Here is a 23,016-nt window from a genome sequence, read left to right as displayed (position 1 = left end):
TGTTCGCGTGTGGGTATGTATGTGTATGTGTTTTCCCAGAAGTCTAAGAAAAATTAATCAAGGGAAGAAGTGTATTTTTCTCTTCATTTAAATATATAATATGGCATTGTCTCATGAATCATATGATCCCATTCAGTGACTTGGGAAGAAGTAAAATAAGAGATAGTTCTAAAACAACAGTGACAGCCAGGCACAATGGCTCACAACTATAATCTCAGTACTTTGGAAGGCCAAGACAGGAGGATGGCTTGAGCCCAGAAGTTCAAGACCAGTCTGGACAACATAGTGAGACCCTGTCTCAAGAAAGACAGACAGAGAGAGAGAGAGAGAGAGAGAAATTAGCCAGGTATGGTGACCATGCCTGTAGTCTCAGCTACTCTGGAGGCTGAGGGAAGAGGATTGATTGAACCCAGGAGGTGGAGGCTACACAGAGAGCTGTGATCATACTACCGTGATCCAGCCTGGGTGACAGAGTGAGACCCTGTCTCAAAAACTAGTAATATAACACAAACACTTTAGTACATCAGAAGCATTGTTTTTTATTTTGAAAAGGTTTGAAATACCTATTTCTGAGTGGTATTAAGTTATTGCATATTTTAGCTCATTTAATATCATCATATTTAATTGTTAGGTTGTCATTTACAATCCTGCCATGTAGTCCCAGCTACTCGGGAGGCTGAGGCAGGAGAATGGCGTGAACCCGGGAGGTGGAGCTTGCAGTGAGCCGAGATCACGCCACTGCACTCCAGCCTGGGCGACAGAGCGAGACTCCATCTCAAGAAAAAAAAAAAAAAAAAAAAAGGACAATGTTACTAATTTTTGTCACTATAACTGTGTAAGCTCTGGATGTATCTGTAACTGACCCCATGCAGTTATGTAGAAATTTTGGAGGGGAGGAGGATAAGAAGAGTCTCAAATGAATTGTGAAATTTTATTCTTTACTTTAAGGAATATTTTATGCGGGGAAAAATGAATATAACTGATAGTAGAATAATAAAAATTTAAAAGATACCTAGTTTGGTATCAGACACGCCACTAGTTAGGAACGTCTGCATATAAGTTTCATGTGCCATGTGAGTCCTGGAGCAGCAGAAGTTGATACCCTTTCAGTGAGGCTCCCATCTGAATCATTTTGTATATTTACAGTTGCAATTCTGCTTTTCTATCTTTTTTTTTTCCAGCCGATATTTAAATAAGGCTTTTCATATCTGGTCCAAGAAAGGAAAATTCTCACCCACTTTTATAAACAATGTAATATCTCACACTGGCACGGAACATTCGGCACCTGCCTGGATGCTGCTCTCCAAGATTGCTGGCTCCTCACCCAAGCTGGACTACAGCAGAATAATACAATCTTGGGAGAAAATCAGCAGGTTTGTATCTTCTAATTTAACCAGTAATGACACTGAAGAGTCTTAGAAACAAAGCCCAAGGCTTAAGGAAGTGAGCTTTTTCATAGCTATTCATATACAGAGACCTTCTGTTTAAAACCTGGTATAAAAACAAGCATGAAAAAAATAAGAATCATGTTTCACCCATTTCCCCTTTGTCCAAGTACATTAAGTGCCTTGATGTTCCCACAGCTTGACTCCTAAGCCATGCTACCTACCCTGCTTCCTCCAGTGTTATTAATCCAGAAGAAAGGCCTTTGTTGGCAGCAGTGTTTAACTTGCTTCTCCCTTCATATTTCTCCTGCCCTTTCTCTAGTCAGCAGAATCCCAATTCAAACACCTTAGGACATATTCTGTGTGTGATTGGGCATATTGCAAAGCATCTTCCTAAGAGCACCCGGGACAAAGTGACTGGTGAGTGTCTGCTGGAGAATCTTATGTGAAAATGCATTGCTGTTCATTTCAGGCGTGTGTGTGTGTGTGTGTATGTATGTGTGTGTGTGTGTGTGTGTGTGTATGTATGTGTGTGTGTGTATATATATATATATATATATATATATATATATACCTGAATATATTTAAGCAGTTGAACTTCAGGGGTTTTGACTTCCTTCATAGATGCTGTCAAGTGTAAGCTGAATGGATTTCAGTGGTCTCTAGAGGTGATCAGTTCAGCTGTTGACGCCTTGCAGAGGCTTTGTAGAGCATCTGCAGAGACACCAGCAGAGGAGCAGGTATGGCCAGACTTTCCCTGACATGTTTCTGACTTCTTTGAGCTTAGGATGTTACTGTATGTGTTTTGAAGTGTGAGGAGCATTCTCTATAAATAAGAGGACGTGTAAGGATGTCCCCTGCAGCTATTGCCGCAACAAGGCAAGGTTTACATAACTAGCAATTGACATTCCCCAAGAAGATTTAGCTGCCGAAGAGACACGGCACCCTTAGATGGTCACCACCTTGATCGCAGGTGCGAGTGTCTTTAGGTAAGCATTCCTGTTGATTGTCATTTCCTGGTGAGAATTCTGCAAGGTTCTCTTTCTCCTTGACTTCCACTCTCATTCCAAGAACACTTATAGACAATTTTCCACTTAAGCAGGAAGTTCCCTCCAGAACAGGTTTCTGACCTTCTGATAAGTCATAATCTTGGACATGCCTGTCCTGTTACTATGAGGTTACACTACTCAAATATCTCTTGTTGGTATCATGTCCCCACAGTTGCCTATAGCCCACAGCTAGTGTTTTTATGTAAACAGAAATCCACATCGGTGATTTATGGGAGGCAGAGAGGTACTTTGACTCCTTAAAAGGTATGCATACCAGTAACTGAAGAAATAATTTTATTACCATATATTTATTCTGTTTTTATCATGAGATATACTCTTAGTACCAATCATAATGAAAAAATGTAGAGCTGGGGTTATTAATAATGGCTATAGAAAACAAAAATTAAATAATTGCTGGGATATATTTAAGTTTTCCAGAATAAAAGAAAATGATGGCTTCAGCTGATCTCCCCAACTACCTTCCTGTGTTTCCTTTTCTTGACCAAGTTCATTAGAGAAAGCCCTTCCTTAAGATGTTACATTTTCTACTTCTAACAGATCAACTAAAACAATGATTGTAACTTTTTTGCTTGGGACTTAAGACTGTTGACCTATTTCTTATGAAATGGTGCCTGGTGTTTTTCTGGTATCTATCTTTAAGCTGTTTTATTGATGAAAGGGATACTTGCATTATTTGATTTTTCTAACCCTTTATCTCAAGACCCAAGAAATTATATGACAAACTTTTATTTTTATTTTTGAGATGGAGTCTCACTCTGTCACCCAGGCTAGAGTACAGTGGCGCAATCTCAGCTCACTGTAACCTCCGCCTCCCAGGTTCAAGCAATTCTCGTGCCTCAGCCTCCCGAGTAGCTGGGATTACAGGCACATGCTATCAGGCCCAGCTAATTTTTGTATTTTTAGTAGAGACAGGGTTTCACCATGTTGGCCAGGCTGGTCTCAAACTCCTGATCTCAAGTGATCGCCTGCTTCAGCCTCCCAAAGTGCTGGGATTACAGGCGTGGTAAGACTGAGGAAAGAGTGATCAGGGAGGAATTAACGTTACAGACTATGAAACCGCAAGCCTTCCAGGCTCAGTGGTACACAACTTACTACCGGCAGAGCTGGGACTAGAACTAAGGCCTCTGACTTTTTCCTAATTTTCTTTTCACCAGCACTGGTTGGAAAAAGAATCATGTGTACAGCGCGCAGTCAGGGCCTAGGAAGTCATCTGCCGCTTGCTGCTGGCCCAGGGCCATTAGGACGGTGGTTACATTGTCATGAGAGCCTATGAGGAAGGCAAGAACTGTCTTCAGGTTAGACACTGAGAGCTGGAAGCGGGTGGGGCTTACTACTGCATTAGCAAAGACCGCCACGGTTTTAATCTGCCGACACAACCTCACTTGGTGGTTGACAGAGGAGCAAGGCCCTGAGATTGTCTGGAATGTTAGGATATTTTCAATCCATGTGACCCGCTTGTTTCCCCTAAACACGCTTCTCCTTTTCTTTTCTCTGTAAGTGAATATCATTTATTTTACTGAGAGCAACAGATTACCCAAAGATATAGCTCAGCAGCAGTATATATGAAAGGACTGTGGTCTTTGGGCATTTTTGTTATCTGTTTTGTGACTGTCATTAAAAAATTGATGAGATCTTGTATCAGTAGAAATAGTGTCTAGAACAAGAGCAGTGATCCTGTGTGCTGGCTGATAGTTCAGTATCAGTGACAAATTTACAGAGAAGTGTTGATGAAATTGAATATAACTAGAGGAGAGCAGTTAAATAAGGGCATCACAAAGCAAGTTATGTAAGGAACTGCAGAAGGGCCTGGAGTCTTTAGCATGGAGAAGGGAAGGGTTGGGGACGGTAGGCTGCCTAGCTAAATTCAAATTTATGAAGGACTTTCAGATAAAAGAATTGTATTTATTTGGTATTCCCAGACAACCTATCTGGACCAATGAATGGAAATTATAAATTTTGGTGAACTGCAGAGAAAACTTACTGAGGTCTGCCCAAAATGGTGGGCTTGCCCCAGAGCATGTCCCCTGTTATTGGAGGTATTCAGGAGAAGCTGGACAAGGACTTGGAACAGGCTGCCATGTGGAGAGAATGCCAGGATTGGGTGGCCTTGTCAGCTTTCCCAGATTCTGTGATACCGAAACTTACTAGTCCTAGTACCCAGGTTCTGGCCTCATTGGGATCAAGCATAAGAATTGCAGAAACTCTTTGGGCCAACGTTGTGGTCCAGGTTGTGCAATCTATTAAAATTTTAAATGCAATAGTTCTTTTAGAAGCAATAGTTTCCAGATACATTAGGGCAAGTCAGACAAAAAACATTGCTCATAGTGGTGGCTTGCCAGGCACTGGGTGATGGTTAACACAGGTCCCTTCCTAAGGCACTACAGAGGAGTGGGGGAGGTGCATGCACATCAGCAGATAATTTCAACATAATGTCATCATTCCTAAAATAAAAGTCGGCATCGGGTAACATGGAAGCAAGGGGGTGGAGGCCCTTAGCTCAACCTAGGTGTTTTGGAATGGTTTCCTACAGAAAATGAGGTCCAAGAATTCTAGAATGTGGTTGGGAGCTCTCTCTCTTCCTTGGCATAGAGGAACAGTCCAATGTGCACTAGAAGTCACCCCTTGAAGTTATTGTAATCAGTGAGAGACACGGAACACTTGTCCCTAATGCATAAATTTCAGAAGAGTAGCAACTCTATTTTATGTCTTTAAAAAATGTTTATCACAGTAGTTAATTCATCATCTGTATATGGCAGCAAAACTACAGCTTATTTCTGTATTTTTGGAGGAGCACTACTATTATAGATCTCTTACAAATTACTACATGGGGTCATTGTAAATATTTGGCCTTTTGCTCTTATAGGGCAAATGTAAAAAGAAAGATGATATATACACCGTTCTTTATAAATTCCACTTAGCCAGTACTCATGGCTAGATTGCTTAAATGCATGTCATTGTGGTTTTGGACAAATTGTGGGAAAGAGGAAAGCTAGGAAGCACCCCTACAGCCTATCCATTTGAAGATCATAGTTTCTTCTGAGAACATGGTGTTTCATGGGTAGTCTGGGAGATGTGCGGGGCCCTTCAGAGATGACTTTTGACTTGCCGTAGGAATTGCTGACGCAGGTGTGTGGGGATGTACTCTCCACCTGCGAGCACCGCCTCTCCAACATCGTTCTCAAGGAGAATGGAACAGGGAATATGGACGAAGGCCTGTTGGTAAGCGACTGCTTTTCCTAACCATTCTTTTCGCTTCCATTTTATCTGTGAGGTTCTATTAAAGATGACTTTGTAATGTACGCTTTAAATGCTTTTAACAAAAGAGCTGTCTTAGCCTAGAGCTTACTTTCTCTTTTTAGAAGATATTTTTAAATTGATAACCTATTCATTTTTTTCTTATATACTTGTTATCGGTGGGGAAACTCAATCGTATACGCTTCATCTAGTTCAGCCTTATGAGAAGCCTGATTTCAGTAGGGAAAACACAGTATGTGTTGTAAGGTTGGTATAGTCAAGCTTAGAAATATAAGGTAAGAAATAATAATGTGAGTATAGTGTTTTTGGTTTGCGTGTTTGCTTTTTTAAAAATTTAACGTGTCTTCTGAGCTGTTTGAACATCAGACAGTAGAACTGGGGAACAGTGCTGAGCAATTGCCAAGTAATGACTGAAATAAAATGAGAGATTTGACAATTCAGAACACAGATGACCTTGGAGCCCCAAGATTGTTTTCCGTGGCACCCCTGCTTTAGAAACTGTAAACGGTGCAAGAAATTCCCGTGAGCCAGGACGGGACAGTGGGCTGATTTCAGTGGCTGACTGGGGATAAGATGTATGGCAGTAATTCTGGTTCCAACATCTGACTCTGTCCAGTAAAGGAAATAATGAGCTGCTTTTTGATGCCATTCAGCACAGGTCATTATTTAACCAAAACGGGCCATTTTTCTCATATGTTTAAATTAGTGGAGCACGTCTTTTCTGTGTTCAGTTTCTGCTTGTTGGCCTAGCTCTCCTAACGCCCAGTGATCACCGGCCAAGCTTAGATTTGTTCAAAGAGAAGACCGTTGAGCCTGAGGCACTACTGTGCACGTGATCAGGAATACAGAGCCTCACTATGGGAACCTGGGTGCTTTAGGTAAGAGCACCAGGGAGTGTAGCACAGGCTTGGCCCAGGGCTTCTAGAGGGTCTTGCTCTTCTCATTTCTGCCCACATTAAGAAAGATGCTTACTATGGTCAGTGAGTCTTGTCCCCACCCCTCCTCCCCCAGGTTTTTTTCAACTGTTAACCATGTCATCAAAATCTACTCTTCAGTCAAAATATATATGGAGAGGTTTTGCCCTATATACATAGTTTCATTCTTGCTTCTTTAAATAGAACTTATTTTTTTAATGAAGAGATACAGTATTTCAAGATTCTTTTAAACTCATATACTTTGTTATTGGCTTTCTTACCCTAGAATAAGCTTTTATTTGACATTTTACTATTCAGCATCATCCCTTCATTTGGGGTGTAAATAAAAAAAGAACAATATTACTTAGTTGTTAAACTGAATGTTATGAAGAAACACAGCGTGGCAGCTGTGAGTAGGTTTTGGATGGGGTCTACATAGAAAAATAATCTGGAGGGCAACTTGAAAATGTGTTTCAAAATGTGAAATAGCTTTATATACTCTTTACCTTGGATTTTACTTCTGAGGAAAGAGAGCAGTATCTAAGGATACACAGGTGTTCACCAGAGCTAATCGAAACATTAGCAAAGGGAAACAGCATCAGTGTTCATTGATACTGGAATAGTGCAGTAAGTTATGACGACAGTCCTAGTTTTGAAATGGCATATACTTATGTAGTCATTAAACATATGTGTCATACATATTGACATGAAACGATGCCTAATATTCAAAGTAATCATTGCAGACTTCAAAATACTATACTTGGTAAGTGTATGAGAAAAGTAAACATAAAGCCACGTGACTATAGAAATACTTTGAAAAAGTTATACACAAAAACAATAATGATGTCTCTGGGTGGTAGGGTTATAGGTAGATGTATCCCAGTTTACCCAAGATAACCCTAGCGTACACCTATTTTCACAAAATAATTATTAATAGCACCCCCTTTTACTTGCAGATGTGTCTAGATTTAGATGATAAAATTATATGCTTGCCCTAAGTTTGGATGAGTTTCATTACATAGTGACTAAGTTTTTACAATAGCCATGTATTTTTATGAAACGAAAACTAGTAACCTTGTTTTAAATTTGGGGGATAAAGGAAATACTCCATTGACATGTCCTTAATCTAGCTAGAGTTCACTTTTCTTTTGCCTTAGTTTTACTGTAAAACCAATTATCTTTGTAGGTGAAGTACATTTTTACCTTAGGGGATATAGCCCAGCTGTGTCCAGCCAGGGTGGAGAAGCGCATCTTCCTTCTGATTCAGTCCGTCCTGGCTTCGTCTGCTGATGCTGACCACTGTAAGGCATTTGAAATCATACTCTGTAGCACGCATGCCGTTTCAAGGTTCTGTCGGTAACTTTCTCTCCCTTCCTTGCAGTACCATCATCTCAAGGCAGCAGTGAGGCCCCAGCGTCTCAGCCACCCCCCCAGGTCAGAGGTTCTGTCATGCCCTCTGTGATTAGAGCACATGCCATCATTACCTTAGGTAAGAAAAACGTGGGAGAATGGGGCTTGACATCGTTCTGTGTGTAGCTGTTGTCTTAAGTAAGCCCAGCCATGGGACTGTGTCAGGGGCTGCGGAGCCTGTCTGTGTCTGCTCTCAGCCATGTGGTTCCTAGAGGTGGCTCTGATCTGAGTGCTGAGCTCTGCATAACTGCGTGCTGGTCATGAGAGCCCTCAGGCTGATAACTCCTCAAGACTCAGGTACTCTCTAGAGGGTCTAGAGGGAGCTTTTGTTTTTCAGTAGGGTTATGTTAATTTATTACAATTATACCTGTTTCTGTAATTTTTTTTCAATACCTTCACTTGACTTTAATATTCCTGTAATTTTTTAATATTCATAATGCAGCCCCACAAAGTCTGTTCTGTGCCGGGCACTGCACTGAGTTTTGGAAATGAAGAAATAAATTTTCCATAAAAGGAAATGGTTTATTTAGTACTTTCCAGAATTGGCTAGATGACTATTTACATATTTCTCCATGAACTCAAATTATTTTTAATCTTGAAAACATTGACCTCTGTGCTGGAAATTGTATTTTGTTTTTTTGTTTTTTTTGTTTTTTCCTTTAGTGTGAGTGTATATTTCATGCTACCTAAGTTATTAATTTTTTTGTAATATTAGTTATTTTTCAAATACCTAAGAATTGCAAAACATTTCCCAGGCACAAAAGAAACATACAAACAAAACTCAGCAGCCTTTTCAACTATGAACAAGAAAGAAAGAAAGAAAGAAAGAAAGGGGACATGCATTCTTTCCTATTTACCCAGCTCAGATTTCAAATTCAGCATGGGTATTTAGCATCTGTAGAGGATATGTATAATCAGGAGTAAAATGTTTCATCTCTCAGGCTTTGCTGATCATTTTCCAGGTAAGTGGATAACTGCGAAATTCAAATGTTGACTTTAAAAGGAAGATGATTTTATTAGTGTAAAGGAACATCCCATAGTATATAACTCCTGGGGAGTTTATTTCTCCTTAGGTATTTTTATTCGAATATTCAAGATGGGTCTGTCTGCCTTTAGTTTTTTGTTGTTTGTGATTGTGGGCATGATGTTTTAACTTTGATGAAATAGAAGCCATTAGCAAGATGTATCTGGAGAAAATTTAGGAATGGAATTAGGATTTAGAATACAGTTGAGACATCTTCCTGTCTTCTGTGCCAGGTAAGCTGTGCTTACAGCACGAGGATCTGGCAAAGAAGAGCATCCCAGCCCTGGTGCGAGAGCTCGAGGTGTGTGAGGACGTGGCTGTCCGCAACAACGTCATCATTGTGATGTGCGATCTCTGCATTCGCTACACCATCATGGTGGACAAGTATATTCCCAACATCTCCATGTGTCTGAAGGATTCCGACCCATTCATCCGGAAGCAGACACTCATCTTGCTTACCAATCTCTTGCAGGTGCGTAGGGGGGTTCAACCTGTCCTTTCCCCTTCACCATTGCTTCTGGTTTAAGGGAATATTTGAGTAGCATAGGAAATGTGCTTGCTTTGTAGTAGAATCCAAAAATAGTTGTCTCATCTCTGGTCTGGAGTTTTACTCTTCTGATGTTCAGCACAACCTTCTAAACGGCGTTACTTGTGAACGTTCATTTTGGGACTTTGTTCAGACATCCTGTCAAGCAGTGAGAAGTTTCATTTTGAAAATAAGTACCATGTAGAGAAAAGCACGTTCAGTAGACAAGTAGTTCTAGTTTGAATTCTGTTATTCTTTTTTAACTTGGACAAGTCCACATTTCTGAGAGCTAACTTGTCCCTTCGTCAAATGGGGATCATGGTGTTCGCGCTGGGCTCTGCAAGTCCAGTGGGACGTTTCCGTGTGCGGAAGAACCTAGTGAACTATAGAGCTCTGCAGAGCTTTAGATATTTTTATACACACTGAGAGCCCATGTTTGGCCTATAATGGGGAGAACACCTTTCACTTAGGTTGTATGTCTGTCTTGGTATGTTCTGTATGCTCATCTTTTCATGTATTACGAACCGTATTATAAATAGAGGGTGGCACCATCCCTCTAATGCCATGTGCTTTGAGTCATTTTTCTCCTGTGGTAGAAGGGTGATGTTGTTCTGCACATACACTCCTCGGCACTACATTCCGACGGTTTGGAAGCATGTGCCTGTGCACTCAGCCAGTGTGCCGGGGACAGACCGCGTGGTGGGTGGGGTGTGGCTGGGAACAGTGAGGCTTGCCCATGATGACGCACTCTGAAACATGCCGGCTTCTCTCTGCACAGGAGGAATTTGTGAAATGGAAGGGCTCCCTGTTCTTCCGATTTGTCAGCACTCTGATCGATTCACACCCAGACATTGCCAGGTAAATCTTTTCCTCACGTCAGACGACTCAACAGTTTACCTCATTTCTGATGTATGCTGGATTTCTTTTTTTTTCAGATTGGTTTAGAGTTAAGTAGGATTTAGTGAGCTTTCGGTAGGTGCCAGGAAAATTAGCAGATTTTTAAGATGCTAAGCAATATAAAAAACCTTTGTTTTGCACACAAGTTTAAAAGAAAATGGTTAGATTCATCATTGAATAATCTCAGCATTGACTGCACTTGCTGACAGTGTTTGCTGTTCCTGAAGGAGCTTGAAGAACATTATATGCTTGCTGTATTACACTGTATAGAGTAGCAGCCACTAGAAACTCACTGTTAATTTCTAGGCAAAAAAAAAAAAAAGTTAATTTTGATAAAGAGCTGAGACTTTAATTGCAGAAATTTTAAGGAGGAAACTAGGAATTAAGATGAAATTGCACAATGTGGAATCAAGTGTACAGATGACAAGACTCCTTGGAAATGGGCATTTCTTCAGACTTCTATGGCGTGGGGGAGTGACTTTGGCAATTATTAATTTCTATCCTTGCATCTTTTTTTTTAAAGATTTTTTTCAAGGGGTTGAGAAATGATCTGATAGAATTTGCTACCCTAGAGTTTGTTGTAACAGTAATTCTTTTTCAAGCAAGTCTGCAGTTGGAAAGTAGAATGCTGAATGCCATAGCAAAAGCCCCACAGTGGGGAAGAGGTCTTTACAGAGCTCATTAACTATAAATGGCTGCTAACAGTGGGTCCCTCTGGATCTAAATATAGCCACCAATAATTTACCCTGAGTTCCGTGGAAGTTTCTGCTCAGTTTTCTTTAGGTGTAATTTTCCAAGGAGAGGGAACATTTCACATAACAAACCAGTAAAACTAACATTCTACTTACTGCTTTCTAGAGCCAGAGGCAAAAAGCTAAGGCTGTCACCTTTTTTTAGATAGCTTCACACACCCTTTTACCTTCACAACGTGTCCACTATACCGACTCTCAGGGCTTTCTACGCAGTACGTGGCCCAGGAGAAGGTGTAATCAGACAGGCTGGGAATGCTTTCAGATGATGCACCTGGGAGGTAAAATCGGTTACTTAACCTGCATTTCCTCATTTTTCCCCGCTGTTGTTAGCCCCTATACGTGTATGTGAAAAAGAGCAATGATCAATGAGTAAACTGTATGTGGGATTTGTACATATGGGTGTTCAGATCATCAATCAAATGAAGAGCATAGAGATGCTTTACTGTGTAGTAAGATTACCGGGGCCTCTTCTAGCATTTTGACACGTCCCCCTTAATCTATCCCTTTTATGTCCGCATCCTGGGTTTGTTGAAACCATGGTTCAAATGTAGACCATGATTTTCAGCTTTGAAAAGCTGATGACTACATTTGCTAACTGTAATTTAAGTTAGTCTGTTCTCTGGAAATTTTCCTTTTCTTTTTATTTGACGTGTAATAATTATACATATTTATGGGACAGAGAGTGATGTTTTGATACATGTATAGAGCATGCAATGATCAAATCGGGATAAATAGCAGAACCATCACCTCAAACATCTCAAACATTTATCATTTCTTTGTGTCAGGAACTTTCAAAATCCTCTCCCTAGCTTTTTGAAAATAGACAGTAAATTATTGTTATTATATTCAACCTACAGTGCTGTTGAGCATTTTACTATACTCCTCCTGTAATTTTATATTTGTTAACCAGCCTTTCCATACCCTTCCCAGCCCCTAATAACCACAATTCTTCTCTCTGCTTCTGTGACCCTACCTTTTTTTAACTCTTACATATGAGTGAGAATGTGTGGTGTGTGTATATATATATATCTTTCTGTGCCTGACTTTTGATTTTTAGGCCAAAGGCTACGCCTATCTGCTATGTTAGATACTGTTTTTTTTTGTTTGCTTTTTTTTTTTTTTTTTTGAGACAGGGTCTCATTCTGTTGCTCAGGCTGAAGTACAGTGGTACAGTCATGGCTCCCTGCAGCCTCGACCTCCTGGGCTCAAGTGATCCTCCCACCTCGGCCTCCCAGATAACTCGGACTACAGGTGCATGCCACCATACTTGGCTAGTTTTTGTACTTTTTTGTAGAGACACGTTTTTGCCAGGCTGGTCTCAAACTCCTGGGCTCAAGCAATCTACCCACCTCGGCCTTCCAAAGTGTGGGAATTACAGGCTTGAGTCACCGCATCAGGCAATACGTTTTTTCGTGTGTTTCTGCTAATGCAGATCTTAGGAAGAGACTATGGTGACAGAACCTATTGAATTTTTTATGACTTTTTTTTTCTTAGAGGTTCTGGGTTTTGTTTTTGTTTTGTTTGTTTGTTTTCTTTTTTTTTTTTTGAGATGGAGTCTTGTTCTGTCACCCAGGCTGGAGTGCAATGGCATGATCTCGGCTCACTGCAACCTCTGTCTCCCTGGTTCAAGTGATTCTCCTGCCTCAGCCTCCCAAGTAGCTGGGATTACAGACGTGCGCCACCGCACCTGGCTAATTTGAGGTTCTGGGTCTTTACTAGTGAGCCCAGCCTGTAGTCCCCCTCCACCCTAGCCCACACAAAGCAGACAGTGAGTTGGGGTCTCTGTGTGGGGTGGGAAAAGGTACCAGTGGCTCTCTTCAAGATGTGTGCACCAGCTGGACTTCAGATAGAGTCTAGACAATCTGAATGCAGGGCAGCCCCTGCATCAGGGTCTGCCCTCCATCCAGGTCAAATGAGGAGCCCTGTGCAGGCAGAGGCTAGGCCAGGTGGTAGTGGGGCCAGGGGCTGCAGCATGGTGGGGCCGCCCCAGTGCTGCTATCCTCCAGCAGCTCAGTAGCTGGGGTGCTGCGGATGATGAGGAGTTTCTGTCCGGGTGGGCCAGGGGCAGGTAGTACGGACAGCTCTGGGGGAAGGCTTTCTACCTCTTGCACACGGAACCAGGTCTGCTCCCCATCAGCCCCACTCAGCAGCACATGCTCTGCAAGCCTTCATCCATCTGTGGTATCTCAAAGAGGACATCCTGGACCACACCTGTGCTGGCCCCACCATCCCCCACCTCCCTGGGATCTGGGGCTTTGAGCACCTCCTCAGCAGCCCCCTACTGAACAGCTATGAGGTTGGGGGCCTCAGTAGTCACAGCTCCTCCACGGAGAGCTGTTGGCCACAGGCTGCATCTGGACGATGGTCACTTCTGAGGCTGGCCACAGGGGCTAGAGCTGGACCCCACTCATTCCTGCAGCCCCGCCTCCCCATCACCCACATTCTGTAGAATGAGGCTCTGCCCTCCCCTGCAGGTCCTTGCACTGCCTGCCCGCTCTGTGTGACTTTTTTTTTTTTTTTTTTGAGACAGGGTCTTGCTCTGTTGCCCAGGCTGGAGTGCAATGGAGCAATCAGGGCTCAATCAAGTTCATGTGACCCTCCCACCTCATCCTCCCAAATGGTTAGCTAATGTTTTATTTTTTGTAGCATTAGGTTCTCACGATGCTGCTCCTGAGCTCAAGCAATCTTCTCACCTCAGCCTCCCAAAGTGCTGGGATTGGGCGTGAGCCACCACCCCGGCCTGTATGACATTTTTAATCGCTGGTATAAACCCCAAATTTGGAGGCTACAGAATTCTATGATCTGTCTTCCTGTCTGCCCGATAGGTGGTGGCCTTGTAATCACAGGGCAACAGCCAAGTACTAAGCAGATTATTGTAGTTTAACTGGGCACTGCGGGCACTGCCACAGGAGTGCAGAGAGGCAGGGCCAGAAGCTCAAGGCAGGACAGCGCCTCAAATAATGGACCATTGAGATAGAAAAGGGGGCAACAACAAGGATGGCCTGGTTTGGGAGAAAAGGAAGCAAGCACACGACTATCTGGAGGGCTTAGTGAAGCCGTGGAATAATTGGAATGGGGTGAGGGAGTCAGGAGCCGGACCACTGGAAGGATCAGCAGGGTAGTCATCAGTTGATCTCCAGTGTGGCAACAGGGTCCACGACGTGGCTGCACTGGTGACAGTGGGTCCAGATGGGATGGTCACTGGAAGCAATGAAGTCAGGAAAGCAGAAAGTTAGGGCATTCAGTAGCTCATCTGCATGGGGAGTCCTGCGGGGATTTGGAATGGAGAGCAAAACTGGGAACCAGGTAGCAGAGAGCGCAAGAGGCAGATGGTGGGAGCACCACGGGGAGGTGGAGGTGGAGGTGGAGGCGTCTTAACAGCAGCCAGCCCACACTCTCCGCACTTCACTGGACCCACTTCCAGCTGTCTTCCAGTGTCAGAGCACTTTTGGCAACACACTATCTGGTCCACACGCTATGTGTAGGTTTCCTGAGGGGCATGAGTTTGGTTCTGTTATTCCGCATCCCTAGAAAAGGAACATGAAACCAAGCAGACATGCCGTGAACATTCGGTGGGTGAAGGCAGGAAGGCACTGGGGGTCCGGGAAATGTGCTCCTCATCCTCTGACTGAGGGATGAAGCAGCCTCCCCTTGGGAGGGCTGAGAGAGAACTGGTGTGTCTGGAGGACAGCCGGCCCACATTTATGAAGGGGAAGCATAGGCAGTGCCCTGAGAGTTGGCTGTGGAGGGTAGGGCCTGATTCACCATGGAACCTGGAGTGCAGAGTACATGGAGGAAGGAAGCAGCAATGCAGGGATGACCAGGGTCTAGACAGACCATCACAGGCGCTTGGATTTGGGGTGGTGGCCAGGGAGAACTAGGGTGTAGGAAATACTGCTTCAAGCCTCAGGTAGAATTCTGGTATAAATGGGTCTGAGCCCCGGTCCTAACCTGAGATAGATGTGTTGTAGGCCAGGTCAGGAACATGAGTTCAGCATGAACTCATGAGTCTGCCTTTATTGAGCAGACACCCTGTTTCAGAATGGCATTCAGCTCATGAAGAAATCTGAAGTCAGATTTTTATGTTTCCTACTAAAGCTGAAAACAGAAGTGGACACATGGCTCTTACCTTGTGGCCTTTTGGGCTGTTTGAATATCCTGGATTTCGATTCTTAGTAAGAGAGTAATAACTTCTTTTTACAAGGCTGTAATAAGGTAATCACTCAGATTTAGCTGGTCTTCCCTTTGTGTTCCATATAATTCGTGCAGCTCGTGCTGTGTGAAATCCGTAGACCGCATCCCTGAGTTGGTGGTGTGGGTATGTGTGTTCCTAGTGGTTGTCCTGAGGGCTGGGGAGAGGATGCTGACCGAGCTCCCAGCTTACTAAGATTTCTTGAGAATCCTGGAGGTTTCCTAATCCACATACCTAGAGAGTGCTGCCTCTTGTCACTCTAAAGGAATGTTCTAGGAAGCATTACTTGGAATGTTAATTTCTCCTAACTTTTCAGCAGACAAACAAGAAACAAAATAGTCCCTCTTCTCCAATTAGGAAGCTTGCAGGATCTGTGCATCTTAATCTAATCAAGGCTGAAACTTGCCCTCTTAATAAAGTCCCAGTGAATACAGCAGCCAAGATGAGTTGTGGATATCACACATTGGCTGTGGCTTCCAGTTTCTCTTGCTAGAAAGCTCTGTGACTACATTTTCAGCCCTGAGCGTGTGAATCCTGGCATGGTTTTATGTTGCTATGGAATTTATTTGTATAGATGGTTCAGCGAGTTTTTCACTAGGGCTTAAACTCCGCAGTATCTTGCCTGTTGGTCACCTCCACCCATGTGTATTCTTGACCTAAACTGAGTCGATTGGCATTGACATCAAGTCCAAACTCAGAGGGAACCCTCTTCTTGTGGAAGATTTGCTGATTCTATCTGGCTTTACATTTTTGTATATGTGACTTCATTTCTGAGGAGGAAGTTCACATAATGTGGAAACTGCCATGCCATAGTAGATTAACTATAATAAAATACCACAGAAGATAAATCCTTGTTTGTTTAGTGGTTTTTTTCATTCTTGTCACAGATGGTTTACCAAAGTAACCCTTGTTTAGAAATAACTTCATCTGATGCTGTGACCTTTGCCTTTCAAACATGGGTCATTAAACAACATAATTTGTACAAAGTAACTGACTACTCTTAGATCAGACAGGTGCTTCTGGTTGTCCTTAAGTGAATTTTGTCTCAAGGAATTCTCGTTATTGAATAGAGTTTTATTTATTTTGTTTTCATATTTCTAGGTCAAGCTGCTCCCGTATTTCCTAGGTGAATAGTCAAGGTGTAATTATCTACAGTGGAATTTTTATCTGGGCTTACTTCCATCATGATTTCTCATCTACCTTCTCTGATTTTTAATTGATATGTGTGCTGTGAACACAAACTGATTTGAATTTTGGCATAAGGAGCACCACTGGGGAAAGGAGAAGTCAGTCTCCTACACAGTCCCAACTCCCTCCAGAGCCAGTGTCTGCTGTTTGGACAGTCTTTGACACTGCTCCTCTCCCAAGGAGAGCTGACTGGTGCTCCTGTGTGGGTGGAAATTGCATTTGAGCTCTGAAATTAAATTAAAACACTGGTCTTGACAGTGTGAATGTATCAGTGAGTCCTGCACCATGTTAGTTTGACCCCTGAGCAAAAATCAGTGCTTTGGCACTCTGTCACCTACTATCGTGATGAACAGAAACTCTGTGGTGGCCTGTAGTCAAACAGTTTGCCTGTTTACATCTGGCATTGAAAATCTTCATTTTGGTAGGGTCCTGGTGGCATCTGTGTCCCATGTGCAGCATTGCACAGATGTGTTGAGGGCATGGGTGGAAGGAGAGTGCCCAGGGCTTGCTGGTGATTCCAAAGCGCATTGAGTCAGTTGCTTTGCAGAGGGAACTTGTCCTCCTGATCCAAACTGTGAAGCTCTCGTCATTAATCCTTATTCTTGAAAAAAGTTCCAGTTACTAAAATTGGTTTTTGTTCATAATTGTGGGCGACAAACTTGAAGTTGGGAGGTGAAGGCCAGATATCCCTTTTCTGGTGACTGTTGTCATTGCATCAGTCTTATAAGACCACTGGCCTCTGATTGCAGAAGCAGCTTTGGGGTTCAGTTGGTCGATTACTTTCCCCACTTGAACTGCAGCTGGATGACAACACCTTGTGTCAATTTTGAAAGGAAACCTAGTGGAAAAAATATACTTACCTTGGATTAGAAAGGAAGCTGTGGAGCAAGGACAGACCAAATAGCTGAATTTCTGTCTTCTTTGGATCCGAGGGAACTGTTTATTGGGATAGATTTTGAATCTCTACGCTTATGTACAGCTCTCTTCTGCTCAGCAGAGTTCTTGGTGTATTCAGAGACTGTTGGTACATAGCAAATGGGTCTCCCTCTTTGTTTCTCTCACCTTTGCAGCTTCGGGGAGTTTTGCCTGGCTCACCTGTTACTGAAGAGGAACCCTGTCATGTTCTTCCAACACTTCATTGAATGTATTTTTCACTTTAATAACTATGAGAAGCATGAGAAGTATAACAAGTTCCCCCAGTCAGAGAGGTCAGTGAAGCAGCTAAGTCTGGTCTCCTTGTATCTGGGTAAGAGCTGGGGGAATCAGGGGAGGTTAGGCTCTTTGCATGTAGTGGTTGGACACAGACCCTGCCCCAGGTCTTTACTGTGGCTTGGCAGGATGGCGTAAGAAAATACAGTCGTGAGAATCGCTTCCTAAGGGCAGCGCCTGTGATGAGCACTGGGATCTCTGTAGTGCACTTGAGTCTTTGGCATGCAGCTTTTAGGATGCAGTTAAAGTGCAGTGTTAAATCCCTTACACCCGTGCCCATGTGATGCAGTGAACTTGTCCCATTCTGCCACAGAGAGAAGCGGCTGTTTTCATTGAAGGGAAAGTCAAACAAAGAGAGACGAATGAAAATCTACAAATTTCTTCTAGAGCACTTCACAGATGAACAGCGATTCAACATGACTTCCAAAATCTGCCTTAGTATTTTGGGTAAGCCCAGTGTGTGTGGGAGAAAATGTGTGTGTTTGCAAATGAAATGCTGTGTTGATAATGGCCCAGCAGGCCTCTAGTAAGGGAGACCCTGGCACTGCAGGAAGACCCCTGTCATCTTGTCCTTCTCTGGCATCAGCTGTGCCCCAGACAAAACACCCTTGCAGACCCCCTGACAGCCTCAGATGGCCCCCCAGTTGTGGGAATTACACCTCCTCTCTGGGCCAGAGCATTTCTCAGAAGCTCACGTTTTTCTCTCTTTCTCTCAGCGTGCTTTGCTGATGGCATCCTACCCCTGGACCTGGATGCCAGTGAGTTACTCTCAGACACGTTTGAGGTCCTCAGCTCAAAGGAGATCAAGCTTTTGGCAATGAGATCTAAACCAGACAAGGACCTCCTTATGGAAGAAGATGACATGGCCTTGGCAAATGTAGTCATGCAGGAAGCTCAGAAGAAGCTCATCTCACAAGTGAGTGTGTTGCTCCCCTAAGATCATCTTCTCACAAGTGAGTGTGCTGCTCCCCCAAGCTCATCTCACAAGTGTGTGCTGCTCCCCTAAGCTCATCTCACGAGTGTGCACCTCCCCCAAGCTCATCTCACAAGTGAGTGTGCGCCTCCCCCAAGCTCATCTCACAAGTGTGTTGCTCCCCTAAGATCATCTTCTCACAAGTGAGTGTGCTGCTCCCCCAAGCTCATCTCACAAGTGTGTGCTGCTCCCCTAAGCTCATCTCACGAGTGTGCACCTCCCCCAAGCTCATCTCACAAGTGTGCGCCTCCCCCAAGCTCATCTCACAAGTGAGTATGCTGCTCTCCCTAAGCTCATCTCGAGTGTGCGCCTCCCCCAAGCTCATCTCACTAGTGAGTGTGCGCCTCCCCCAAGCTCCTCACTAGTGAGTGTGCAGCTCCCCTAAGCTCATCTCACGAGTGTGCGCCTCCCCCAAGCTCATCTCACAAGTGAGTGTGGGCCTCCCCTAAGCTCATCTCACGAGTGTGCGCCTCCCCCAAGCTCATCTCACAAGTGAGTGTGCAGCTCCCCTAAGCTCATCTCACGAGTGTGCACCTCCCCCAAGCTCATCTCACAAGTGAGTGTGCCGCTCCCCTAAGCTCATCTCACGAGTGTGCGCCTCCCCCAAGCTCATCTCACTAGTGAGTGTGCAGCTCCCCTAAGCTCATCTCACGAGTGTGCACCTCCCCCAAGCTCATCTCACAAGTGTGTGCCTCCCCTAAGGTCATCTCATGAGTGTGCGCCTCCCCCAAGCTCATCTCACAAGTGAGTGTGCAGCTCCCCCAAGCTCATCTCACGAGTGTGCACCTCCCCCAAGCTCATCTCACAAGTGAGTGTGCAGCTCCCCTAAGCTCATCTCACGAGTGTGCAGCTCCCCTAAGCTCATCTCACGAGTGTGCGCCTCCCCCACGCTCATCTCACAAGTGAGTGTGCAGCTCCCCTAAGCTCATCTCACGAGTGTGCGCCTCCCCCAAGCTCATCTCACGAGTGTGCAGGTCCCCTAAGCTCATCTCACGAGTGTGCACCTCCCCCAAGCTCATCTCACTAGTGTGTGCCCCTCCCCCAAGCTCATCTCACAAGTGAGTGTGCTGCTCGCCTAAGCTCATCTCACAAGTGAGTGTGCTGCTCCCCTAAGCTCATCTCACAAGTGAGTGTGCTGCTCCCCTAAGCTCATCTCACAAGTGTGCCACTCGCCCAAGCTCATCTCATGAGTGTGCCACTCCCCTAAGCTCATCTCACAAGTGAGTGTTGCTTCTTCCCCTAAGCTCATCTCAGAAGTGTGCCCCTTCCCCGAAACTTCTCACGAGTGCGCCCTTCCCCCCAAGCTCATGAGTGTGCCCCTCCACTTAAGCTCATGTCACAAGTGAGTGTGCAGCTTCCCTAAGTTCATCTCACAAGCGAGTGTGCAGCTCCCCCTCAGCTTATCTCACAAGTGAGCGTGCTGCTCCCCTAAGCTCATCTCACAAGTGTGCCACTCCCCCAAGCTCATCTCACAAGTGTGCAGCTCCTCCTCAGCTCATCTCACAAGTGAGTGTGCTGCTCCCCTAAGCTCATCTCACAAATGAGTGTGCAGCTCCCGCAAGCTCATTTCACAAGGGAGTGTGCTGCTCCCCTTCAGCTATTCTCACAAGTGTGTGCAGCTCCTCTAAGCTCATCTCACAAGTGGGTGTGCAGCTCCCCCTAAGCTCGTGTCACAAGTGAGCATGCCACTCCCCTAAGCTTATGTCACAAGTGAGTGTGCCCCTCCCCCTAAGCTCATCTCACAAGTGAGTGTGCAGCTCCCCCTAAGCTCATGTCACAAGTGAGTATGTAGCTCCCTCAAGCTCATGTCACACAGTGTTCAGCTCCCCTAAGGTCATTTCATGAGTGTGAAGTTCCCCTAAGTTCATTTCACAAGTGAGTGTGCACCTCCCCCTAAGCTCATGTCACAAGTGAGTGTGAAGCTCCCTAAACTCATGTCGCAAGTGAGTGTACAGCTCCCCTAACCTTATTTTACAAGTGAGTGTGCAGCTCCCCCTAAGCTCATGTCACAAGTGATTATGCAGCTCCCTCAAGCTCATGTCACAAGTGAGTGTGCAGCTCCCCTAAGCTCATGTCACAAGTGAGTGTGCAGCTCCCCTAAGCTCATTTCACAAGTGAGTGTCCCACTCTTCTCACCATCTACTGGCTTCCCTGTTCTCCCTGGAATCCTGGTGCCATGCTCTGGTGCTGACTTCTTTCTTACTGATGGCTTTAACTCTTGCCAGATGGTGACAATTCTCAAACCTGTTTCTCGCTCCAGCATTTCTCATGAGCCTGAGCTCAGGTCCCCCTGCTGCCAGGACGTGCTCCAGGTGTCTCTGACTTACTCTGTCAAAACTCACTCAGTCATCTCTTCTTTCTGCTCTTCATCTCCTCTTTCTCCCATAGTTTATGGTGCTCTTGCAGACTGGAGTCTGGTGTGTCAGGCTGAGGCTTTTGTTGGCAGGAAGTGTAGAATTTGGATCTGAATGACTGGGGTAGAGCTTGGCTGCCGCAGGCCTCTGCAGGCCTGTGTTTTCCTCCTAGCCTAGATTGCCAATGTGTATTTCCCACCTGGCCCCTGAAGGCTTTTGACTCCAAGGATATAGACTCTGATCATATCTTGCCACAAGATCCTGCCTGTTTTGTCTTACCAATCTATCTCTCTAGTTCTGACCTTATTTAAGCTTATCCCATTTCCATGGTTTCCTTACCACCCTTTCTGTTTCTGGTTTCTTTCTGTCACAGGCCATGTACCACCTTGCTGCCAGAGCAGTCTTTCTTTTTCTTTTTTTTTTTTTTTGAGACAGAGTCTCACTGCGTCGCCCAGGCTGGAGTGCAGTGGCGCGATCTCAGCTCACTGCAAGCTCCCCTCCCAGGTTCACGCCATTCTCCTGCCTCAGCCTCCCGAGTAGCTGGGACTACAGGCCCCTGCCACTGTGCCTGGCTAACTATTTTTTTTTTTTTTTTTTTTTTTGAGACACAATCTCACACTGTTGCCCAGGCTGGAGTGCAGTGGTACGATCTCTGTTCAGTGCAAGCTCTGCCCCCCTGGGTTCATGCCATTCTCCTGCCTCAGCCTCCCTAGTAGCTGGGACTACAGGCACCAGCCACCACGGCCGGCTAGTTTTTTTGTATTTTTAGTAGAGATGGGGTTTCACAGTGTTTGCCAGGATGGTCTCAATCTCCTGATCTCGTGATCTGCCCGCCTCGGCCTTCCAAAGTGCTGGGATTACAGGCATGAGCCACCACACCCAGCCCAGCAGTCTTTCTTAAGTACAAATTTGATCATTTTATTATATCTGAAACAGACTAAAGGCAGGTTGACTGTGAGGGGTGGCAGGAAGCTTTTGGGTGATAGATGGTGAGTGGTCTGTAGTGCTGGTTATTCCATATAGACTTTTGTCAAAGCTCATGGAACTGTTTGTTTAAAATGGGTAAATTATTACATATGTTATACTTCACTAGTGAGATCTTTAAAAACTATGCTGGCGGCTTCCTATCATCTTCTGAATAAACCCTGATTCTTCTTTTTCAAGGTAAACAAGAACTTCTGGTGTGCCTTCCACCTTTCCCATACCTCCCTCCATCCTCACCTCTAACCTCTCCACTTCACATTGCCATCTGCACCTCAGCTGCGAGCTGCCCCCTGCTCGTGTGCTCTTGCCTCTGGGTCTAAAGTCTGCAGCGCCCTCACCCACCCATCCTCCCTTCTCCACACATCCTCAGGATCATCCCTCAGATGGCCATGCACTCCTTAGGCATCCCATCTCCATACCTAAATTCCCTAACACCCTGCCACTTAACACCTCTTCCCTTGAGACACACACTGTCTAGAAGCAGCTGGAGGGCAGGGATGCTTAGCTTCATTTTGCATCCTCAGAGGGTTAGCTCTTTGCCTGGACAGAGAAGGTGCTTGATAATACTTGTCAAGTGAATGCATGGAAGCCACTTCTTAAGACTATTCCTGAACATAACATCTGCTCACATCTGGGTTTATTAAATTGCTTATTTCTCTACTTGTTGTCCTCCTGTTTCAGGAACTCTGATAAGACTATTTAGAAATGAGTGGTTTACAAGGAAGAAACCTACACTAGTGACTTTAAATGAGAAGGAAAAGAGTACTTTCAGCTTCAGGAGGATAAATCTTGCATATGTGGGCTACTATAGTGCTTTTTTTTTAATTTAAAGAGATTCACTGGAGAATATTTGTGGTTAGTGATCATTCAAGGTAAAGTGTGA

At 44.5% G+C, this 23,016-nt stretch overlaps 1 protein-coding gene and 1 pseudogene across 3 annotated transcripts in view; one reads left to right on the top strand and one right to left on the bottom strand.

Annotated features, from left to right (window-relative positions):
* NCAPD3 (non-SMC condensin II complex subunit D3) overlaps positions 1 to 23,016 on the top strand; it is a 71,387-nt gene that overhangs the window by 38,436 nt on the left and 9,935 nt on the right. For all 3 annotated transcript variants that reach the window (XM_063784611.1, XM_024347492.3, XM_016922330.4), the window contains 11 exons: positions 1,182 to 1,373; positions 1,708 to 1,805; positions 2,010 to 2,125; positions 5,567 to 5,674; positions 7,811 to 7,925; positions 8,006 to 8,113; positions 9,292 to 9,530; positions 10,363 to 10,442; positions 17,684 to 17,821; positions 18,136 to 18,269; positions 18,539 to 18,738. In XM_063784611.1, coding sequence (XP_063640681.1) covers positions 1,182 to 1,373; positions 1,708 to 1,805; positions 2,010 to 2,125; positions 5,567 to 5,674; positions 7,811 to 7,925; positions 8,006 to 8,113; positions 9,292 to 9,530; positions 10,363 to 10,442; positions 17,684 to 17,821; positions 18,136 to 18,269; positions 18,539 to 18,738 — 1,528 coding nt within the window. The remainder of the gene's footprint in view (positions 1 to 1,181; positions 1,374 to 1,707; positions 1,806 to 2,009; positions 2,126 to 5,566; positions 5,675 to 7,810; positions 7,926 to 8,005; positions 8,114 to 9,291; positions 9,531 to 10,362; positions 10,443 to 17,683; positions 17,822 to 18,135; positions 18,270 to 18,538; positions 18,739 to 23,016) is intronic.
* On the bottom strand, positions 13,079 to 17,141 carry LOC134807316 (zinc finger protein 628-like; annotated as a pseudogene).

Source organism: Pan troglodytes, chromosome 9 (assembly GCF_028858775.2).
Source record: "Pan troglodytes isolate AG18354 chromosome 9, NHGRI_mPanTro3-v2.0_pri, whole genome shotgun sequence".
NCBI classification, from domain to species: Eukaryota; Metazoa; Chordata; class Mammalia; order Primates; family Hominidae; genus Pan; species Pan troglodytes.
Note: the sequence above shows the minus strand (reverse complement) of the source record. Positions and strands in the feature narration are given on the sequence as shown.